Below are 23,946 nucleotides of genomic sequence, written 5' to 3' on the forward strand. Positions count from 1 at the left end.
CGTGATCAGCGTTGCCCCCGCCCCCTTCTCGCTTTATAGTCCAAGTACTGCTGTCATCATACGCAGTTGCCGTGACTCGCTTTATTGTGTTTGCTGTTCGGCCACGTGACAGTCGCCTCTCGCCTTGTCCCGGAAGAAAGCCGAGGCGAGGCTTCAGGTGCTCCCTCGCCAGAAGGGAGTATGTAGTAGGGTGGTTGGCTCTACGTACGGGAGAGGTTGAAACTCGGAGGTTTCGAAGTTGGCCATGGCGGCGGCTGCTGTTCTGGAGCCCGCAAGCGAGGACTGGGAGCAGCCTCTTTTGAACGGAGACGGAGACGAAAGGTGCATAGGGGCCACCGCTCTCGGGTCTTATTCGCCAGGGGCGCCTTTTCGGCCTGAAGGAGCGGGTATGGGGGCGGGGGAAGGAGGGGACGGGATCCACTTGGACTCCAGAAGCGATGGAGTCAAAATCTTCCGTATCTGCAACTCAGGTTGTAATGTCCTTCCTGCCAATGACTACTTCAGTTTCAACTACAATAACACAAGAGCTACCAACAGATTTAAACTTAATGTCAACCGCACCAGTTTAGATTGCAGAAAACACGATTTCTGTAACAGAATTGTCTATGCTTGGAATGCATTACCTGACTTTGTGGTCTCTTCTCATAACCCCAAAAGCTCACTGTTGACCTCACCACATTTCTAGGAGGACTCTAAGGGGAGTGCATAAGAGCACAAATGTGCCTACCGTTCCTGTCCTATTGTTTCTTCCCCTATATATATATATATATATATATATATATAGATGCTTATACTACTTTGTTTCTCCTCATATATATGTTTATATATTATGTAATCTTTTGTGTTATGCTTGTTATGCTTGTGTATATTGTTATGACAAAATTAAATTAAATAAATAAATAAAAGTTGTCTCATGCTGAAGATGCTGAGAATTGTAGTATAAATAAATTAAGCTTCCTCATAAGCTGCTCGCCTGTGTGCGTAAGGAGGAGAGGTCTACAATAATCGGTGCCAGTGAAATTCGGTTTGAAGCTCAGATTATAATACGCGTTGCAAAATAGCTACATGAATATAAGAAACCAAAACAATTGATGGCGATATCCTATCGGCGTTAAAATCAGTGATGTCTGCTTAATGTAAACGATACTGCTATTTGTATTTATGTGTAATGTGTTTGATGAGTGTTGTATATCAGATTATTGCGTGGCATCTAGGCTAAATAAATACATCTCGGTTAAAAAAAAATCTTAATAGATTTTTGACCTACTGCCTGTTGCATTGTTCATATAATAGGCATGAAGGCCAAGGTTGTTTATTGATAAGCACAGTAGGTGTTTTTGCATACTTTTAAATGGTGTGTGTGTGTACTTGAAACAGACATTTTAATTATTATTTTTTTATATTTCGCGTCTTTGAGTTTTTAGTATATCCTATAACAGGGGTCTCCAACCTTGACAACTTGAAGACTTGTGGACTTCAACTCCCAGAATGGCTGGCTGAGGAATTCTTATATATATAATAATATATATAATATATAATATTTCCCTAGAGGGAAACCTGATTAATCTTAGGGATTAAGACTAGTGTGGCACCTTAAATTCCTGACAGTCCAAGCCCTGCTGTGACCCTTATCTTCTTAAAGCAAAGTCCTATGCAAATTAGAGAGGAGCTATAACTCCTACTCTTGCAAATACTTTTGTGTATACAGCCTAGGATTGTATTTATGTATTTATCTTTAATAAGTTGGTATAGCCACCCAGCTTACAAATTGTGATTGTGTCTTCATCTTGTTTCATACAGAGAATATTGCAAATTGCATGCCAGTATTTCTTGCCCTGGCCTATATCAAAGGGGTTGACATCAATGTTAAAAGTCTCTTCAATTTCTTTGTTTCCTCCTGACAAAGTTATTGCCTGATCCCTCCTTAACACACCAGAACTTCAACACCTCCAGGTCAAAGGACCCCATATCACCTCCGGACAATGTAACCATTTTTATATAATGCATTGGCCCAGCCAATGCCCTCATCCCATATACCCAGCCAATGCCCTCATCCCATATACCCAGCTGCTTCCCCTCTCCAAATCATGCAAACATCATAAATCTGTCAGCTCATTTTGTTCTCAGCTGGGATAGCTGGAGGTCTAAATATGACTAGGGAGAGGAGCTGACATCTACATTCCAATAAGCAGTATCCTCTAAACCAGGGGTCTCCAACCTTGGTCCCTTTAAGACTTGTGGACTTCAACTCCCAGAGCTGGCTGAGGAACTCTGGGAGTTGAAGTCCACAAGTCTTAAAGGGACCAAGGTTGGAAACCCCTGCTCTAAACATTTGCTGTATCAACTTTAAACCTCTTTATGAATAAAATGCTGTCTGGTTTATGAATATTTATGAATAATATATTTTTATTTATTTATTTATTTATTTATTTATTTATTTATTTATTTATTTATTTATTTATTTATTTATTTATTTATTTATTTATTTATTTATGAATAAAATGCTGTCTGGTGTGATCCCCCTCATCTTATTTTCATGTCTTTGATATTTTCTACTCAAATTTAAGATTTAGCATTTGTTCATATTGAAATTCATTCTGAAATCAGATGTGTCCATTTCATGCTTTGTATAGCAATTGTTGAATTTGATTGTTGTAAAATAGAACAGGGCATTGCTAATATATGATGACATGCATCAGAGAAGCATTTCAATCATATAAAGATGACTAAATGTAAATATAATAACATATAGTCCTAACACTTGAGTAAAGAATTTGCTGAAGAATGATGACTATTTGACATGTTAACCTTAATCTCATTAATATTACAAAATTGTTTATTACAGATCTAAGGATGTTACGGAAACATTGCAACAATACAAGAGCCGGTGGAGATCCATTCGAATAATGTATCTTACAATGTTCTTCAGCAGTGTTGGTTTGTAAAATTTGCTAACCAGTCATCAGTGTTTTAATATAATACTGTTTCTTGTTACTTCATTGGATATTAATTAAATCATTGCATAAAAATTCCTTATAGAGCAAACTATGTTTTATTTAATTTTGGGGGGCTCATTTGTAAGTTAAACATACTCAGTAATTGATGTAGGATTTAACAAAAACAAAATAATATTAGGCAATAGCATTATAAACTAGCACCAAAGGAAGAACAACTTTCACAATAAGCAAATTCAGGAACTTGTTCATTAACTTGTAGGGACCAGGTGGAACCAAGCCTGGCTGAAGCAAATGCTCACCAGCAGAATCAATAGCGTGGTTCTGTTTCCAATATGTCCTATGGCCAAAGTTTGGGAGGTAATACAACAGAGTATCTGTTTTAACATGTAGACTATGTAGTTCTTAGCATATTGGAATCTGATTGGGGTAGATAGTCCACTATTGTCCTCACTTTTTAAAAAAACGGTCAGTGTTCATAAACTGCCCTATGTAATTATCTTGACTTTTTCTTAATATTGTGGTTTGTGGTAAAATGGTATGAATTTTAGTTTTCTGGATCATCTTGTATAATGGATGATAAATAATGAAGTCTTTTGTCTTTCATTAAAAGAAACTGAATGATGTATACAATACATTAAAGAGTTTTCACACTGATAATAGTTCCATGTAAGCAGTTCCACATATGCACCTACTACTGACTGAATTCCTCTTTCCTGAAGGTAGATATTTTAGGAAGATACATACAGTAGAATAGAATAGAATAGAATAGAATAGAATAGAATAGAATAGAATAGAATAGAATTTTTATTGGCCAAGTGTGATTGGACACACAAGGAATTTGTCTTGGTGCATATGCTCTCAGTGTACATAAAAGAAAAGATACATTCATCAAGGTACAACATTTACAACACAATTGATGGTCAATATATCAATATAAATCATAAGGATTGCCAGCAACAAGTTATAGTCATACAGTCATAAATGGAAAGAGATTGGTGATGGGAACTATGAGAAGATTAATAGTAGTGCAGATTCAGTAAATAGTTTGGCAGTGTTGATGGAATTATTTGTTTAGCAGAGTGATGGCCTTCGGGAAAAAACTGTTATTGTGTCTAGTTATTCTGGTGTGCAGTGCTCTATAGCGTCGTTTTGAAGGTAGGAGTTGAAACAGTTTATGTCCAGGATGCGAGGGGTCTGTAAATATTTTCACGGCCCTCTTCTTGATTCGTGCAGTATACAGGTCCTCAATGGAAGGCAGGTTGGTAGCAATTATTTTTTCTGCAGTTCTAATTATCCTCTGAAGTCTGTGTTTTTCTTGTTGGGTTGCAGAACTGAACCAGACAGTTATAGAGGTGCAAATGACAGACTCAATAATTCCTCTGTAGAACTGAATCAGCAGCTCCTTGGGCAGTTTGAGCTTACTGAGTTGGCGCAGAAAGAACATTCTTTGTTGTCCTTTTTGATGTTGGCTGTCCATTTTAGATCTTGCAATATGATAGAACCTAGAAATTTGAAGGTTTCTACTGTTGATACTGTGTTGTCTAGTATTGTGAGAGGTGGAAGTATGGAAGGGTTTCTCCTAAAGTCTACCACCATTTCTACGGTTTTGAGTGTGTTCAGTTCCAGATTGTTTTCGTTGCACCACAAGGCTAGTCGTTCGACCTCTTGTCTATATGCGGATTCGTCATTGTCTCGAACGAGACCAATCACTGTTGTGTCATCTGCGAACTTCAGTAGCTTAACAGATGGATCATTGGAGATACAGTCATTGGTATACAGAGAGAAGAGAAGTGGGGAGAGCACACAGCCTTGGGGGGCCCCTGTGCTAATTGTACAGGTATTTGATGTGATCTTGCTTAGCTTCACCTGCTGCTTCCTGTTTGTTAGGAAGCTTGTGATCCACTTACAAGTCTGTTCCGGTACCTGTAGCTGGTTTAGCTTAGTTAGAAGAATGTCTGGAATGATGGTATTGAATGCTGAACTAAAGTCTACAAAAAGGACCCTTGCATAGGTCTTTGGAGACTCAAGATGTTGTAGGATGTAGTGCAGAGCCATATTAACAGCATCATCTGTTGATCTGTTTGCTCAGTATGCAAATTGGAAGGGGTCTAACAGCGGATCCGTGATGGTTTTCAAGTAGGAAAGCACTAGCCTTTCAAAGATTTTCATGACTACAGATGTTAGAGCAACTGGTCTGTAGTCATTCAGTTCCTTGATGGTGGGCTTCTTCGGCACTGGGATAATGGTAGAGCGTTTGAAGCAAGAAGGAACATAACACATCTCTAGTGATTTATTGAAAATATGGGTGAAGATGGGGGCCAATTGGTCAGCACAGACTTTTAAGCAAGAAGGAGTTATCTTGTCTGGGCCTGGAGCTTTTCCTGGCTTTTGTCTGTGAAATAGGTCCTGCACTTCCTTTTCTGTGATCACTAGGGGTTGTGAACCCAATGAAATGGGGTCAGTTGTAGGAGGCTTGGCTGTTGTTGGTGTGTCTGAGATGGGGGTTGTGGAGATAGGTGGCTGTAGTTTCCTTTCAAACCTGCAGTAAAACTCATTCAGGTCATCTGCCAGTTGTTGATTACCTTCAGCCTGGGAAGGAGGTTTGCCATAGCCGGTGATATTTTTAAGAGTTTTCCACATGTTTGCTGGTTCATTTGCTGAAAACTGATTCTTTAGCTTTTCAGAGTAGCTTCTTTTTGCTGCTCTGATCTCCCTTGTTAGTGCATTTCTGGCCTGATTGTACAGCATTTTATCACCTTTTCTGTAGGCTTCCTCTTTGGAATGTTGTAGCTGCTTAAGTTTAGGTGTGAACCAAGGTTTGTTGTTACTGTATATTCGCAAGTTCCTTGTAGGTACACATAGGTCTTCACAGAAGTTGACATATGATGTTACAGTATCTGTGAGTTCATCCAGGTCTGCAGAGGTATCTTTAAAAATATTCCAATCAGTGCAGTCAAAACATGCCTGTAGCTTTAATTTTGATTCCCTTCTGTAGTTAAACTATATAACCAAGTGTCATTGGATAACATATAGCTTAGTTATAGGTAGTTAAATTTTCTTAGAAATATCATTAAAGTTTGCAAAACAAGGTTAAACACTACATCTAAAATTATTTGCCGTTTTTGAACTTTTTCTTTTTCCAAAATAATTCCGTTTTTTGTATGAAATTCCATAATTTTATTTCTCTGAATATGATCAGTAGATGGCAATAAAGTACTAGAGAAAAATAACTAAAGTACTTTATGTTGCAGGTTTCTCTATTGTCATTATGTCAATATGGCCCTATCTTCAACAGGTTTGTGAATTACCTAAATTTTTATTTATTTATTTATTTATTTATTTGATTTCTATACCGCCCTTCTCCCGAAGTATTCAGGGTGGTTTACAGCCAGAATAAAACAACAAAGACATAAACAAAAGTTAAAACATTTAAAAAAACTGATTCTAAAATTGGCCATAATAAGTTAAAACTACCGTAAGAACCCACGCAACCCATATTTGCATGATGTTAATTTAGGTATCTGACAGCTGCAGTGGTATGGTGTCGTGCTTACAGCAGCAAGTTACAGTAGAAACTAGGATATATGAATTCTATTCCTGCTCTCAGCCGTAAGCAGCTGACTGAACTTGGACCACTCCTCTCTTTCAACTGTAGGAAGGAGGCATTGGTAAACCATTTCAAAGAACATTACCAAGAAAACTGCAGAGACTTGTCCAGGCAGTTGCCAGGAATCAACAGTAATTTGAAGTACCAAATAATAAAGTAATGCTATGAATTTATTCAGCCAAATGAAAAGATAATTATTTATAGTACTTAAAATACATATGATCATTATATTTAACTTTGGTGTTTTTGTGGGGAGCATGGGCAAATAATTTGCAGTGTCCAAATTGCTGTTTTCTATTTCAAATATTGAAGAAGAAAGGCTGGAATAGACAATGATTATAAGTTTAGGCTTTGGAGTTGGTGGAGACTTAGAGTTTTATGACTTTTTGCCATGGAGTGTAGAAAGCAGTCTCTATTAATATCACGATTCCATATTTACAGGCCTTCAAATTTATATAAAGATTCACTATTTTAGTTTGGCTTTCGTAATAGTTGTTTTAGCGTACGTTATGTCTTAATCTGTTTTGTTTTAGTGTATGTAAAGTTAAATTTCCATGAGCTGAGAAGGGTTGTATAGAAATAAAGTATTATTTAAAGGACGGAAATATATCTGCTTATCTTTTCCCTCTACTAATGAAATAGAATGAGACTATTGCCTTATACACTGTAAGCCGCCCTGAGTCTTCGGAGAAGGGCAGGATATAAATGTAAATAAATAAAAAAAATAGTTTTAATTGAGGAGAATGAATTGCAATTATTTCCTGGTTTTACATAGAGATTTATGGTTCTGATTTGATTTATTTAAAAAAATCCAGATTATGGAGGGAGAATTGCATGCTGCTTAGAGCTATTACAATAGCCTATAGGCCTTATCAATAAAATAAATCTTTTTGTTCAAAGATTATTTTACAAAACATACAGATAATCCTTGACTTAAGACCATAATTGAGCCCAGTATCTGTTGCTAAGCAGGACACTTACGTGAGTTTTGTCCCATTTTACGACCTTTCTTAGCACAGTTGCTAAGTGAATCACTGCAATTGGTAAGTTAGTAACACAGTTGTTAAGTGAAACTGTCTTCCCAATGATTTTGCTTGTCAGAAGATTGCAAAGGTGGTCACATGACCCTGGGACAGCAACCATTATAATTATTTTCTGGAGAAATATAAGATGGTAAGATATAGGAGAGCTTAGCTTTTAGTGTAATGGTGCAATCAGTTGAGTTACAACACAATTAAAGAGGACCAGCATCATAATTTTCAGAGAATCATCTTAATGGAAAAGAGGAACAGCTATAATAGAAATGTATTGAAGTTCACGTCCACTGTCAGTTGTGGAAGCTGATTGGGTTACTTTGAGCCAATCAATATCCTCACCATAACCTATTCTAGAGAATTGAAGTTTTGATTGCCATTAAGTTCTGGAGCAAAAGATGTTTATAAATCTAAGTAATAAAGAAAAAGAGGAAAGTGCATGACACCAACCCTTCAAAAATAGTTTTTGCCATCGATTCTTTTCAAACTGTACCAGCCAACCAATGATATATAAATTATTCAGTAACCATTCATTTACAATTTGGAATGTGTATTCTTATTTCCTTATAGTGATGCTGCTAAAAATACTATTTTGTGACTATTATAATGTGGGAGGGCAGTTTTCATAGACTAGTTTTAAATTTAAACTTCAGTCTGTTTCCATGCTAGTTTAACAGTGTTATTCCATAAGTTATTAATAAACTTAATTTACCAACTAATAGTCTGCAAGATTTAATATATAAATGCTGGGTCCTCTAATTTAACCTTGTAATTAAAAATGTTCTCTTCATTAACATTTACCTATATTTTAGTAGCATAATATCTCTTAGAATTGAATATTTTTAATTACGGTGTCCTGTTGATTAATAAAATACTGTTGAAATTGTGTTTATGATTCCCATAGATAGATAAAACTGCAGATCCAAGTTTTCTTGGCTGGATTATTGCTTCATACAGCATTGGTCAGATGATAGCTTCTCCATTCTTTGGAACGTGGTCTAATTGCAGGCCAAGAAGAGAACCTCTTGTGGTTTCAACTGCTATTTCAATAGCTGCCAATTTCCTCTATGCTTATATCCATTTGCCCCCTTCACACAACAAATACTACATGCTAGCTGCTCGAGCATTGGTGGGGTTTGGTGCAGGTAATTTTAGAAATATTTAAAATAAAGTTTGCTAGATTCATAACAACATGTATTTAAGGCAATTCAACTATTTGTTAGAGAAATCAAAATCTCAGGCCCTTGAGATCCCTTCTACCCCAACAAATTGGCATTGAGAACCTCTTGAGTAACAGTGTAATCCTGCTGATTGTCTCAACATACAGATTGAAAGATTTTCCCAGAATCCTACTTACTAATGATTGTGCCATGGCTTTCTGTAGGATTAGAGAGTCTCCTAAATTGAGTTACCACAAAGTACAGTATTCTAAGTAATAGACTCATCAGAGTAATAAAGATTTCCTGAGATATCAGTCTAAAAGTACTACCGGTAATCATATTAATTTTAGGGATTTTTCTCATATGAAAAAAATTGCAAGGAACTTACTAACAGTTACTCAAAGGTAATTTATTCAGATTTCACACCTGAGTGATGCTATGAAATAATAATTCCCGATTAATTTCAAGTTTCTAAAAGATTTTCTCAAGTTCAATATTTCTAATTGTTTTCAAGATAAAGGTTCTTTTGCATCTTTTTAGTTATTAATTTATGTAGTAATGAGACCTATTAAAAATAGATTTGGTGAGCAAATTCAAACCCAATTCAATTCAAATCTTTGTCAGTGCACAACATAGCAGACAAAAGACCAAGATTTTGCATACTATACTGTTGAGCTTTTAGCTACCTTATGCATATGATTAAAAATAAATATGTGCCTTAGCTTCCAAATAAACACCGTTTTATTTTTTTTTAGGAAATGTAGCAGTAGTTCGCGCATATATTGCTGGTGCCACCTCTCTTACTGAAAGAACTAATGCCATGGCAAACACTAGTGCTTGCCAGGCAGTGGGATTCATACTGGGACCAGGTACAACCTACATTGTATTCTCATTTTCTTCAAGTGATTCAGTAATCAGTTGCAGGAGAATTTTTTTTTATCTATGTGTACGTATTTAAACTTTAATTTGTTATATAAAAACTTAGTAATAGTACAGGACTATTTATAAATAGGGCTTGAGTTTTAAGGAACAGAATGTGATCCCAATTTGACTTCAGACTCCAATTTTCACTTAGTTCTTTTTACAGACAGTTTATTGATAACTAAAATTTGAAGCAGTGCGTGTCAAGAAAAAATATTAATACAAATACTAAAAGAACTTCCGGTTAATGTATTATTTGGGATTTTTTAAATCAGAAGTTGGAACACTTTACTAATTGAGTTTTTTTTTCATTTAGTTAATACATTAGATTTTTAGCTGCTGCAATAAAATTTCTCTCTATATATATTTATAATTAACATTGGGCATACTTACTGTTAAAATCCAGTTGTATAAACTTATATTTTCTATTAGTTTTTCAGACTCTCTTTTCACTTATTGGAGAAAAAGGAATCTCATGGAAAACAATTTATCTTCAGCTGAACATGTACACAGCTCCCGTTTTATTTGGAAGTCTTCTAGGAATTATTAATATTGTTCTGATAATTGCCATATTTAGGTAATTGAAAATTTAAAAATTTGTGAATGTTTATAAGAAAGGTCTTTCAATTTGTACATAAAATCTCTGTTCTTAGTCCATGTAGTTTTAGTTCTTATTATGAACCAAGAAAAGTATGAAAAGAGTAATTTGTGGATTTTGTAGTTGTTTTTAGTATTTCTTGATCAATAATATTGCAGTAGATCTTAGTTTGATAAGTTTATTAAATCTTATCTGTGAGTATAAATCTCTAAAATAACATACAAGTGCTTCTATTCTCAAGTTATTTATGCAGAGTGTTTATAAGACTTGATCCATAAAACAAGATAAGTTTCATAACTGAATTAACAAAGAATTGTGTCAGATAATATTGTTTCAACACAAAACTGTCAATTATATTGAAAGTTTCTTTGGTATATTCAATTAATGTTTCACACAATCTCTTAATTCTTAGAGAGCATCATGTAGATGACATGGGACGACCACAAAATAGTATTAATACTGAAAGTGAAGGTAATTTGAAATACATTTTGATATACTTGCTAATATAGGTAGGAATAGTATCAAATGATAATGTGTGAAGGATATGAGTGATAGCTTTTGGGATATATGTCTCAAGTATGAGCAATTAACTGCAACTTCAGATCAAATTTATTAGATTCTGTGAGTCACAAGCATGCACTAATGATTACAATTTGTCATGGATAGGAATATATCTGTAGTGAGAATCAGTTTCTGTGTCAATGTTATTAGAATGCAACTTCTAGATAAATACTAATATCTAAATATATACTGGTACTAAGATTCTACTGGAAAGTATGAAGGCATCTTAAAGTATCAAATTCTAAACAGAAATGTAATGAACGTACTGCAAAAAGTGAGCTATGTACCTGATCTTTCTAGACCCCTCTATATTCTTAATGAAAGAAAAATCTTTCTGCCCAGGTTGGAAATAACTATTTATTAGTTTTGTTTGCTGTCCATCTTGCTCTGGATGGCTTCTAACATTAAAAGCCAGTAAAACCTTAAAAAATATGTAAAACAAGTATTTCTAATAAGGATAAAAATTACAATTCAGAGATGGAGAGGAAAGGAATAAGAGGTGCAGAGGGGGAAAGCGGGATCTTCTCTTAATCCATCAACCATCTCCCAAATGAAACATCCCTATTGGGGACCCAGGCCAACTGGTAGGGCCAGGTCTTCAGCCCCTTACGGAAGATCAGCCTGGTAGTGTATCTTCGAAGGGTGGGTACCAAGGCAGAAAAGGCTTTTCTCCAGGACCCCGCCAGCTGAAATTACTTGACCAATGGGACTTGCAGCATGTCTCTTCTGCCAGCATGGATGAGGCAAGCCAGTCCCATTGGGGTGAGATGGTTGAATTGTACCTGGAAGCAAACCAGCAGCCAGTGCAGATCATGGAACATCAGTGTAACATGGGACACTCTAGGGGCCCCAAGTATTGCCCGCAATGCTACAGCAGTTGTAGCTTCTGAATGCTCTTCAGGTGTAGCCCTATCTAGAGCACACTGCAGTAGTTCATGCATGAGATGATCAGGGCTTGAGAGACTGAGCACAGGGGCTCCTGATCCAGGAAAGGGTGCAACTAATGCACAGCACAAAGTTGTGTAAATGTCCTTCTACTCATGACTGCTACCCTTGATTGCTACTTCGAGATGTTATTAGTCCAGGAAAACTATCAAAACAAGTGTTAGGTCCGCAATTATATTCTCCTGACATCATCACTTTCCAGATTAGAAAACTTCTGGAATTGATTGAACCACATGTTCCAATTTCAGAAACTTGTTTATCAAGTCCCAGATATCTTCTGCTATGAAGAGAATGCATAGCTTGAATTTTATTTGTCATGTTAAGGTGACTAACAAGATTCACAAACTCTGATATTTTGCTCTTTTTTCATGCAATAAATTGGAAAGGTGCAGTTAACTATAATTCTAATGTACATGCTAGATCAGTGGTTCCCAACCTTTTCTTGTTTGAGGCACAACCTTTTCTTGTTTGAGGCACCCTTGGAAAGCCTTTCAAAAGTTCCCGGCACCCTTATAAGGAAATAGATATTTAAAATCTCCGTAGCTCAAAAGTTCCCGGCACCCTCAAAAGATCTCACGGCACCCCTTAGTGCCGCGGCACACTGGTTGGGAACCACTGTGCTAGATTCATTATCAGCTGTAGTACCATGTTCTAATGAAATGGAAAATTATACTTAGTTATAGCTATATGTCTTGTTCTGCCATTAAAGGGAGCTAAGGGAGCTGCATGTCCTTTATGTCAGTAAATCTCATGCATATTGCATGAACTAAGATTTTCTCAAAATAAAATAATTGCATCTGTATCAGTGCTATATAGGTCTTTATTTTATCGGTTACCTTTTTTTTAAATACAGAAAACAATGAAGTGGTTCAAGATAATCAGCGATACATTGACCATGTGGCTGTGGTATCAACAAACTTTCTTTTCTTTGTTATCCTATTTATTTTTGCAGTTTTTGAAACGTAAGTATTTGGTTTTTTGTATTTTTTTAAAAAAATAATCTTTCTTATATTTCTTCATAATTTTGTGAATAAAGTCTGCTGCAACATTTCCTACAATAGCTTTTTCTTACTACCATAACGGATTTAGTACATCCAGACATACATGAGTTATCGCTATCAGCCATCCTACTTGGGCTGTTATTTATTTATTTATACCTCACCTTTATTACTTCTTATCAGTGGTGGGTTGCTCCTGGTTCGTTCCGATTCTGTAGAGTCGGTAGTAAAAATCTTCTGGTGTTCGGAGAACCGGTAGTAATGGCTGGCTGGCCACGCCCCCGAACTGGTTCCCCGATTATCAGAGGTTTTTTTTCCCCCCACTTTTAAAAGCATCTTTTCTTCAGCCAAAAAAGGCTTTTAAAAGTTAAAAAAAAACCCTCTGATGATTGCGTGGCTGAGCAGGGATCATCAGAACCCTTTAAAAGTTTTTTTTTAACAACCTCTTTGGCTGAAGAGGTTGTTAAAACAAAAGGTCCATTTTAGCCAAGACAGCCAGTTGGGTGACCCACCTGACAGGGTTGCTGTGGGGGGAAATAGGAGAAAGATGTGTTGGATATATTCACTGCTTTGAGTTATATGTAAAAAGCAGGGATGGGTTCCAAATTTTTTTACTACCGGTTCTGTAGGCGTGACTTATTTGGTGGGCGTGGCTTGGTAGTCATGTGACTGGGCGTGGCCAACTTGAAGTCACTCAGGGCAAGGTGGGGTGGCACCTTGCTGTGAGTGACATAAAGTTGGCTATGCCCACTCAGTCACATGACCAATGCTGTAGTTCTCTACTATATTTAATTTAATGCATCTTTTATGTACTTTTTAGCATAGCTACACCATTAACAATGGATATGTATGCATGGACCAGAAAAAAAGCTGTGTTTATCAATGGCTTAATTCTTGGTGCCGTTGGCATCGAATCAGTGGTTGTGTTTTTAGCAGTTAAAGAACTTTCTAAAAGGTAATATGTTTAAGTTATACTGTTTCATTACAATATTAATTTTCACAAAAATCTTATTTTTTAAAAAAGGGATAAGTCCTAGAATACAAATGGCTGTGTGTAAATGCATTCTCCAATAGTGATAAATTTATGTAATATCGCTGATACTTAAATCATTATGAACAAAGGACTCAGGGTTTGAATATGGAAAATTTTCCTTGGATAAAATATGGGTACTGTAATTTTAGTTTTCATTATTCAACAGGATTGGTGAACGTGCAATCCTCTATGGAGGTCTAGTCGTTATCTTGATTGGATTCTTTGTTCTGTTACCTTGGGGAAATCAGTTACCTAATATCCAATGGGCAGGTATAAATTTAAATGTTTGAATTATTTTAAGGTCTTTGATGAATACATGTGGCCATATATGATATTTATTTGTATGTTTTCAGACATAAGGAATAATTCTACTCCAGGAAAGATCTTTGGTGAAACCTTTGCATTTTTGTGGATGTCACAAATTGAATTTTCATCCAATACTACAGCTGAAGCAACAGGATGTCCTAGTATACAATCTTGGTGCAGTTATACTCCAGTAATTCATCTGGGCCAGTATATCACTTCTGACATTTTAATAGGATTGGGATATCCAGCCTGTAATGTGATGTCATATACTCTATATTCAAAAATTTTAGGGCCAACACCTCAGGTAAGATTTAAATTTAGGCAGATACATTTTTAAACAAGTTTAACAGTTTTGGAAAACAAGTTGCCAAGTGGTAGATTACTGAGCTTGGAACTTTTTTTTTTTTGTCATGCTTTGGTTAAGCAATAAAACCACATATCATCAGTATATTTTATCATCTAGCTCACATGATTTGGTGCAGTACAGCTATGAATTACTTCCCGTGGCCTGGATCTGTCCCACGGGGCTGCCTTGGAAACAGCAAAGGACTGGCCCGCAGTGCCTCTGCCAGTGAAAACAGATGTCTGTTTTCACTGGCAGGGGATTGCAGAAGACAATTGCAGCCAAAAAGAGAGCTCAGGAGTCCGTTTTCACTGGCAGAGTGCTTGGGCCTCCAAAGGCGCCGCCAACAAGTGACGTTGAGCTGGCCACACACCCTCTGCCCACCCCCCACCCCGAGGTCAAACGCAACCCTGATGGGGCCCTCAATGAAATCAAGTTTGACACCCCTGTCTTATTTCATTAAATAATTTTTTTAGCCCTTCAGATTATCAAAATTTTTAGTAAAGCTGAGCTACTGAATGTTTTGTGTATGAGGGACAATGAGATTTTTTTTGGGACAGCAACCATTTTACTAAAATCTATTGTTATCCTATAGGGACCTGGATCTTCCATCAGGCCCTGGGCAAAGGATTTTCATAAATTTATGAATATGCTACAACCTGTATTTCCTTACAGGTGGTTTGATAATTTGTTCTTTTAATATTATATTATTTTTAATTTAGCTTATATGCCACCTCAAGTTGCTTGACAATCAGGCCATCTCATTAATCCTAATACTGATATTGCTATTACTAATGATGACGATGATGGTAGTAGTTTGCTATTGCAAAATTGGAAGAATAATATATTTTGTTTGAATAATTCAGGGTTAAAACCTGTCATTAACACTGAACAAAATCTGATCTATTTTAGGGTATTTATATGGGATGGCTTACTGCTTGTGGAAGTGGTGCACGCATTCTGGGCCCGGTATTTGTCAGTCAACTCTACAGTTCCTTAGGACCCCGCTGGGCATTTGGTTTCATCTGTGGAATTGTCGTTCTTTCTCTCTTACTACTTGAAGTGGTGTACAAGAGACTTATTGCATTTTCAGTCAGATACGAGAGCCTACAAGAACAGATCTCCTAGCTAACTCTGCTCAGTCTTGTTTTACTTTAATCATTATTTGCTCTTTTCAGTATTTTGCATTTTTGGCAGATGGTTTATAGAATTATCATTCACTTGGACTGACAGTATTTCCACCACCAGATTTATATCAGTTTAATACTGGAAATGACAGACTGCGATATAGTAGATGTTATTATTTTGGAGCTGCTTTAAGAAATGTATTTAAAATACATTGATTCTGTGAATCATGTCTTAAATTGGGAGTTGGCTTACCTGAACGCCCCTTCTTGGAGAAGTGGGAACGCTGGTCAGGCTGGGGTTTCTCCCGTGTCTAGCCAATCAGGACTGAGTCTGCTCAATTCTTTTGGCCCCACTCCTTTGCCTTCCAGCTTTTCGGTGAGGACGCTGTAGCAGACTGATGTGTCTACCTGAAACGAGAAAGAATTAGTAGCCATCCCACCCCGACACCCCTTGAGTCGGCAGGAATACCCCAGGGCGGGGCTGACCGGCATTCCCACTTCTCCAAGAAGGGGCGTTCAGGTAAGCCAACGCCCATTCTCTCAGTCAGTGGGAACGCTGGTCAGGCTGGAGACATACCAAAGTAGACGTCCTCATCAGGTGGGAAACTGCTGGCTCTCCAAGGATCGGTCCTACAGGATTTGCTGAAGAACACGTCTGCCAAAAGCCGTGTTCACTGACCCGTATGCATCCAATTTATAATGTCTTATGAACAGTGTCGGGGATGACTAGGTGGCCGCAGTACAAATCTCCCGAATTGAAGCGTGTGTGTTCCATGCAGCTGAAGTTGCTGCACTCCGGGTAGAATAAGCTGAAATGCGCCTTGGAACTGGCAATGATTGGTGCTGGTAAGCTGTCGCAATCATAGATCGGATCCATCTGCTCAACATGCGAGAGTTAATCTTTAGGCCCAAAGAGGCTGGTAAGTATGATATGAACAAGGACTCTGTCTTCCTAAAGGACTCTGTACGAGAAAGGTATATCTTTAACGCCCTACAGACATCAAGTGTGTGCCATACTTTCTCCTGTCTGTGTACTGGTGAGGGACAGAAGTCTGGAAGCACTAGTTCCTGTGCTCGGTGAAAGACCGTATTTACTTTGGTCATGAAGGTAGGATCTAGTCTGAGAATCACTCTATTGGAGTGTAACACACATAGGTCTTTTCTGACCAAAAGAGCTGCAAGTTCAGAAACTCTGCGTGCTGACGTAATTGCTACTAGAAATGAGACTTTGAATGATAGGAAACGCAGGGCGACATCTCTCAGAGGCTCAAATGGAGGCTTGGTCAGTGCTGTCAGAACCACATTGAGCCTCCATGTTGGGAAACGGTGAACCATCGGAGGTCACAAATTAGAGGCACCTCTCAGAAAAATACGGATTAGAGGATCCTTGGCTGCCACTGTGAATGCGCCTCCAGCCATCACTGAGGAGAGTGCCGCCACTTGCCTTTGCAATGTGTTAGGCACCAAGCCTTTTTTGAATCCACTTTGCAGAAATCGTAAAATTTGGAAAACAGACGCTTCAGTAGGTACCACAGAATTGTCCCTGCACCAGGTGCAGAAGGATCTCCAAGAGTTCTCGTAAATACGAGTGGTAGAAGGCCTACGAGAGGCTTGAAGAATTTCAATCACCTCGTCCGGGAGGTTCGAGGACTTCAGGAAACCCCGCTCAACCTCCAGACGGTGAGCTGGAATCATTGCGGATCTGGGTGATTGAGTGGCCCCTGAGTTAGAATGACCTCGCTGTTCAGAATCCTCCAATGTGGTGCCACAGATAAAGACAGAAGGTCCGCAAACCAAGGCCTCTTCGGCCAATGAGGTGCAACCAAGATGATTTCCGCTCCATATTCCAGAATTTTGGAAATGACTCGTGGAATCAGAGACAGAGGGGGGAATGCATATATTAGTCCGGGAGGCCACGGGCACCTCAGGGCATCTATTCCCTCTGCTCTCAGAGAAGGATATCGGGAGAAAAATCTCGGAACCTGAGGGTTGAGGCAAATAGATCCACTGATGGCCAACCGAATCTGGTCACAAGTCGCTGGATCAAGGATGGATGTAGAGACCACTCCGTCGGGTCTACTGTGTCGTGACTGAGTGAATCCGCCCAGGTATTCGTGATCCCTGATATATGGGCCGCTGCCAAGGAAATCAGGTTGGTCTCTGCCCAGAGGCCGAGACGTAGGATCTCGCGCATCAAAGACATTGAGTGAGTACCGCCCAACTTGTTCACGTGTGCTTTGGCAGTCATATTGTCTGTCAGGATCAAAACATCCTGACCCGTGACCAAGTTGCTGAAGCTGCAAAGTGCCAGGTAAATGGGCCTGAGCTCTAGTAAGTTGATGTTCAGTCGACACTCGTTGTCGGTCCAGCGGCCCTGAGCCATGTGAGGGCCCAGATGGGCGCCTCAAGCTGGCATCTGTGGTTATTGTAATTTTTGAAGGCTCCCTGAAACTGGTGCCCTTGCTCATGGCATCGGAAATCCACCACGCTAGGGAGTCCCTGACTTCTGAGGTAAGACAACCTGTCTGTGGTCTGAGCTGTGATGACAGCGTTGATGTGGTAGCAGAAACCATTGTAACGGCCTGCAGTGAAGACGGGACCAGGGTACTATACCAAAAGTCGACACCATCTTACCCAAGAGTTGGGATAGTTGTAGGATAGAGGAGTGTCTACGATTCCTACAGCGGGAAGCTAAGGATGAAAGGCTACTTCTACGGTCCTTGGACAGAAAGACCATAAGCTCCGTGGTATCTAATTGAGCACCCAGGTGTAGAATTTGAGTGCTTGGATGAAGATTGCTCTTCTCCCAATTAATACAGAATCCGTGGGCTTGGAGTTCCCTGACAGTGATTTCTAAGTCTCGTTTGGCTGAGTCATAAGTGTCTGATAGTATGAGGATATCATCAAGATGCCTGTATTCTGACAGGGAAGGAACGAATATGGGCTATTAGAGCCGCCAGAACTTTTGTGAAAACTCTCGGGGCCAAAGAAAGACCAAATGGGAGTGCTCGGTACTGGAAATGTCATCCCGAGTAACAGAAGCGAAGGTATTTATGAAATCGGGAGTGAATAGGGATATGGAGGTAAGCCTCCGACAAATCAATAGAGGCCAAAAAGTCCCCTGGACAAATGCTGTTCAGGATAGAGGATAGAGTGGACATCTTGAACCGGTGGTATTTAATGTACCGGTTCAATGACTTTAAATCGAGAATAGCCTCCAGCCCCCCGAGATTTTGGGCACGATAAAGAGTCGTGAGTAAAATCCAAGTCCGCATTCCTCCTGGGGAATAGGCTCAATAGCCCCAATTGAGATAAGGTGGGCAATTGCCGAATTAATTAAAGCCCTGGACGAAAGTTGTCGAGAAACGGGACAGCGGACAAAAACCCTCGGGGGTCTGGAGAGGAACTCAAGGGAAAGTCCCTCCTCAATGATCTTCTTAACCCACGTATCAGAAGTGGTCAAGTTCCAAATGGGGAAGAAGTGGGAAAGTCGGGACCCTATTGGGATAAACTCTACTTCACTTGGACCTTCTGAAAGGTCGGCTTTTACCTCCCCTATAGGGTCTACGGGAGGGGAACCTGGATCCCTGTCTGCCCTGTAAATTCCGCTGGGGATTACTGACCTGTCCGAAGGTGCGTTGAACTCGCTGCTGGTTATGAGTCTGAGGTCCGAAAGGACTGGGGCCTCTTGTATGGCTGGTTGCGTGAATCACCACAGCGAAATGTTGAGGGCAGCACTTTATGCTTGTCGCGTGTCTCAATAAGTAGAGGTTCTAATGGAGCTCTGAACAGCTTGTCTCCTGAAAAAGGGGAAGCTGCTAGGCGCCACTTATTACGTGCGTCGGCCTGCCAATGTCGCAGCCATAGGAGATGGCTTAATGTAACTGAGGCCCCTATGGCTTTAGCCGCAAAACGAGCTGCATTGAGGGTCGCGTCCGCTGAATACTCCAACGAGGCTCAAATCTTGTTCAGATCTCGGTGAGACCTGACATCAGCCGCTGGTATGCGCTCTTGGAGCCGTTTGAGCCAAATCAGCGACGCGCGATCGAAGAATGAAGACATGGCTGCTCGGGCCGCCCAGGCAGCCGCCTGATGGTTCTTAATAAGGATTCTCTCGGTCCGCTTATCGTCAATCCGTAATGACTCCTCCAGCGGACTGCAACTGGCGTTGACGAGGTCAAAGCAACAATAGGCGCATCTACGGTAGGGACCTGAAGAGCCGACTCTAAAATGGAGGCCACGCTGTAGTTTTTTATCTAGATTATTCGGGACTGGCCCCGATCCCAGAACAGTCCATTGTCTTTCTGCCACGTCAACAAACAATTTGGGTGCAGGCACTTTCTCACCCTCGGAAGCTGGTTCCGCGAAGAAAGCACTGGTAGGTTCTGAGGATCCTGCAGTCTCAGGGTTAGGACGTGAACCCCCCAGTAGTGGTCAGAGCTTTGTGAGAGATAGATCTAAACATATGTGGGTTGAATAGACCCACAAATGTGGGTTGATCAGGTTCCAGATCTTCATCGTCCGAAAGGGCCTCTTCCCTGTGAGATTCCTCACCTGACCAAATCCCTCTAAATCCTGGTCTTGATAAGACCTGTTGTCCTCCATTACTGCAGTTTGTGGTCACTCATGCGTGCGTGGATTACAAGGCTTGCTGGGGGCCATATTAGGCTGAAGGCACTGAGATAGGCTTGTTTTTATTACCTCAGAAATCATGTGGCCAAAGGCCTCAGGTACTAGAAAGTTCTGAGCCTGACCAGCAGCCGAACCTTGCATGGGAGCCATCCCTAGATTAGGTTGAGAAGGACACGTTGAATTTGGAGTTGGAGAGGAAGTAATTAATGGAGCTTGAGAGGAGCAGGCTGGAGGCATGTTTGAAGATCCAGCAAAGGGCTGGATGATGGGCTCTGGAAGAAGCTGGAAAAGAGCTTCCACATGAGCTGCAGATTGGTGGGAAGAGCTAGTGGAATGGTCTGGAGACCAGGTATTAGCAGATGCCTGAGGAAAAACTTCTAAGCATGGGCTTAGCTCCCTTACTGGAGCAGTTGCTAGCCCTATAGATGTGGAAGGCATGTTGTCCCTGTTCTGGGACCGTGCCTTATCAATAGCCCTCTCAAGAGCTCTATGCCGGCGTTCCTCAGCCTTATTTAGTTTGCCTGGCTTGTTTTTAGTTGAATTAACCCTGGTCTTCTTTTTGTGGCCTGAAAGGGAACCCTCCCCAGGACTCACACCACGATCTGATCGATTATCTGAAGGGGCGTCCGCCATCTTAAGTTGTTCCCGCCAAAAGTAACCGTCACTAGTACTCACAGTTGTGATGATCTAATGAGGCCAAAGCACCATGCCTGAGGCAAAAAGCCTTCCAACAGGGTCAAGGGAGGCAGAAACTCACTCTCCCTTCTTTCACTGAGCCAGCGGCTCGAAGCTATTCAAACAGCGCGAAATAAGCTGCTCGCGTCCATCAGCTGTAGAGCAGAGTTAATGAGGCAGCCGGAAAGCCTTTGAAGCCGGAGCTGCGATCAGATAAGGCCTCAAGCTGGTGTGGAATTGTTCGTCGCGCCAGCCAGTTGCAGAGCGAAGGCTCTTGAAAGCAGCTAAGGTGCCCTCCCTGAGAGGGATTGTGGGCTGGGGAGCTGTCAGAATCGCTTCCCCCTCAGGCGCTGCCAGCTGGCAGCCCTGCGCCGACACAAGCGGCCTTCAGCGGCTACGGGAAAAGGCCCTCCTCGCCAGAACGAAGCCTCCGTGATCAACAGGAATTTCTCTCCCAAAGTTCAACTGATAATCAGGTTTGGTTATTATCGATGGTCTGAGCAGGGGTAGACACATCCAGTCCTCTGCTAAGACCGAGTTGAAAAGCTGGAAGGCAAAGGAGGCGGAGTCAAAAGAATTGAGCAGACTCGGTCCTGATTGGCTAGACACGGGAGAAACCCCAGCCTGACTGGCGTTTCCACTGACTGAGGGAAGAAACAGTTTTTATACTGAACTTAAAAAGGCTATTTATTTTAATTAAGTTTTATGGGAATGATTAATGTTTATGCATTTTTATAATTGGTTAGCTTTTTTAAATTGAATGTATTTTAAGTAAAACAGCAGAAACTAATGGTGATATTTTGTTATACATAATTTATTTTGGAATTTCCCACTCATTCAGTGTATATTTTATATTTTTAAAAGTGGTTCAAATAAGATCAAGATTAAAAGTAAAAATAAGGAATGTTGATGCAGCACTTGTAATAGAGATAAACACTAAAACTGATGATAGAATCCTCAGATTTAATAATTGGAGGTTACTGAGGTAGATATCTGATGTTTCCACTATTACACCAAGAATCTTAGTCACTGCTTTCCTGAACAGTAAAACTTTAACCTATTGTGAAATGCCTTCATCTTATTAAACTGAAAAAAAAACTTTAAATGGTAATTGCCTAGTGTTAAAGTTATCTTTTTTCCTGATTGTGCAACAGTGTACCCAAATTGATTTTAGATTTGGTTTTCTTAACAATTTAACCTTTTTCATCTTAAAGCTATCTTGTACAGTTTCATGTTTCATAAGCAGGACTTTCAGATCGCAAATTAGAAATCTGGTGATGTCAGATGTTTCTGAGACTCAGGACGAGAAATGGAGATAGTACGCCTCTGGTAATGTCAGAGGTGGAGTTCACCTCTGCACAGCACGCTCTTCCATTTATTTATAGATCACTTACATGACATGTTTGATAACAAGATTTTGGATAGGGATATAGAAAATGGTAAATTCATACATTGTTTTGTGCTTGACACAGCTGGTATCAGTTGATTGTTTTCTTAAATGAAATGAGTTTCATTCTGAAACAAAATGAAATACTATAGGGTTATGTAGTTCCCACTAAATACTAAAGTGTGGATATCTGGGCTGAACTGTTTGGTGGGAAGGTAATGAGAACGGGAAAAAGTCAAAGATAGCAATGGCAGATCAGGAAAGTAGTAGGAAGGGAAGGAAAATATTAGGAACACTGCACAGTGTGATGGGACATGCCATGTGACTCATCACTATCTGTGGTCAAACAGGGAAGGGAATGCATTGGAAGATGGTGAGGCAGACCATTATTTGGAGGGGGCGTTATATTACAATGGAAACTGAAAGGGAAACATGTACCAGTCTTGTCTTATTCGCTTTATAAACCATGCTAAACCCGTTGGTTTTGTTTTATACAAAACCTGGTACAATAACAATGCTCAAAAATCAAAGCATAACTCATCCAGAATGTTTTGGCAGAATATGTGTCTCTGAAATTTGAAAAAACATTTTCTATTCTGTGCACACACCTTTTTGTTTCTCTTCATCTAAGTCAAAGCATAATCAAATAAAATACATTATATTCTTCTGATCTATGTATAATATACATGCATATATTCTCATTTCCATGTTTTTTTCACTGAACTGTCTACCAATAGTCAACAATGTAAAAACCAGGACTGTACAGTATTTCAGGTTTGGTCTCTAGTATATGTTTTGCAACATTTTAGAGCAGCTGTTATCCTGGAAAAGAATGGGATTAATTCAAAATTTGGCAGGTAGTTACTATTTTAGTGCTTTCTTCCACTTTGAAGCACCATAGAGATTCAAACTGAAGCACTGTACAGCTGTGGTAAAAATTCCTTCTCCTATTTTTCATTTTTTTTAATTTGTGAAACAATGTATTTTACAGTAATCTTCACAAAGAATACAGTTGAGAATATTAATAAAATCCTAATGCTTCCTGTTTTCACAATGAAGGTTAAAAAAAGTTTTAGAGGAGAGAAATTGCAATTAATCCTGTCTGATGTCATGAAATGTGCTGCTTCCTCAACATAGGATATGGTTGTTTATAAATATATAATAGTTTTTATTATATGTGATGTTTATTTATTGATCAATTAAATATAATATAGTCCCAAATAAGTAAATAGTGCCAGATACTGGTAACTGCTAGGTAATAAAATCATACGGATCTGTGATAAAATTTGCCTAATTTATATTTTATTCTCTGACCTGCTTTTTCCTTATTTTGAAACTTTTACAATTGGGACCCAGATTATTGTTTTCTCCAGAACTCTTTCAGTGCTATAGGAAGGGGGGGGTTTCTTTTGTCAGCCTTGTTTGCTTTTTTATATCAGCTTTTACTTCCAATGCAAAGAAAGCAAGACAAATACTTCTGTTGGCTCAATAACATTTTTTTACTACATTAGTTCTATTATTCCTGTTTCAACTTTCAATTTCTCTTTAAACTACAATACACACCTACAGCTCTTCAGGAATGTTCAGAACATCTTCAGGAATGTTTCAGTCACAATAGATTTCTTTCCCAAATTAAATAATATAACACCAGAACCATTATAA

At 39.3% G+C, this 23,946-nt stretch overlaps 1 protein-coding gene across 3 annotated transcripts; it reads left to right on the plus strand.

Annotated features, from left to right (window-relative positions):
• Window positions 1–44: 44 nt before the first annotated feature.
• MFSD8 (major facilitator superfamily domain containing 8) lies at window positions 45–22,008 on the plus strand. 3 transcript variants are annotated; one of them, XM_058192181.1, is made up of 12 exons: window positions 45–321; window positions 2,846–2,937; window positions 6,209–6,252; window positions 8,503–8,743; window positions 9,514–9,627; window positions 10,112–10,256; window positions 10,690–10,748; window positions 12,637–12,745; window positions 13,602–13,736; window positions 13,981–14,084; window positions 14,168–14,424; window positions 15,376–22,008. In XM_058192181.1, exons 1-12 carry the CDS (start codon window positions 245–247, stop codon window positions 15,589–15,591), a joined length of 1,593 nt encoding a protein of 530 aa, XP_058048164.1. In that variant the 5' UTR covers window positions 45–244; the 3' UTR covers window positions 15,592–22,008. The 3 variants fall into 3 exon arrangements, with proteins under 3 accessions (XP_058048164.1, XP_058048165.1, XP_058048166.1); XM_058192183.1 differs by lacking the exon at window positions 45–321 and adding an exon at window positions 6,613–6,720 and having other exon boundaries at window positions 2,856–2,937; XM_058192182.1 differs by lacking the exon at window positions 6,209–6,252 and having other exon boundaries at window positions 275–321.
• The last annotated feature ends 1,938 nt before the right edge of the window (window positions 22,009–23,946 follow it).

This window comes from Ahaetulla prasina, chromosome 8 (genome assembly GCF_028640845.1).
Source record: "Ahaetulla prasina isolate Xishuangbanna chromosome 8, ASM2864084v1, whole genome shotgun sequence".
Taxonomy (NCBI): domain Eukaryota; kingdom Metazoa; phylum Chordata; class Lepidosauria; order Squamata; family Colubridae; genus Ahaetulla; species Ahaetulla prasina.

What these genes read in the sequence shown, in the direction of transcription:
- MFSD8 (XM_058192181.1), top strand. Translation starts at nt 245, where the DNA reads ATGGCGGCGGCTGCTGTTCTGGAGCCCGCAAGCGAGGACTGGGAGCAG. An exon ending in GGGATTCATACTGGGACCAG is followed by an intron (nt 9,628 to 10,111) that starts GTACAACCTACA and finishes ATTTTCTATTAG; the next exon opens with TTTTTCAGACTCTCTTTTCA. An exon ending in GTTAAAGAACTTTCTAAAAG is followed by an intron (nt 13,737 to 13,980) that starts GTAATATGTTTA and finishes ATTATTCAACAG; the next exon opens with GATTGGTGAACGTGCAATCC.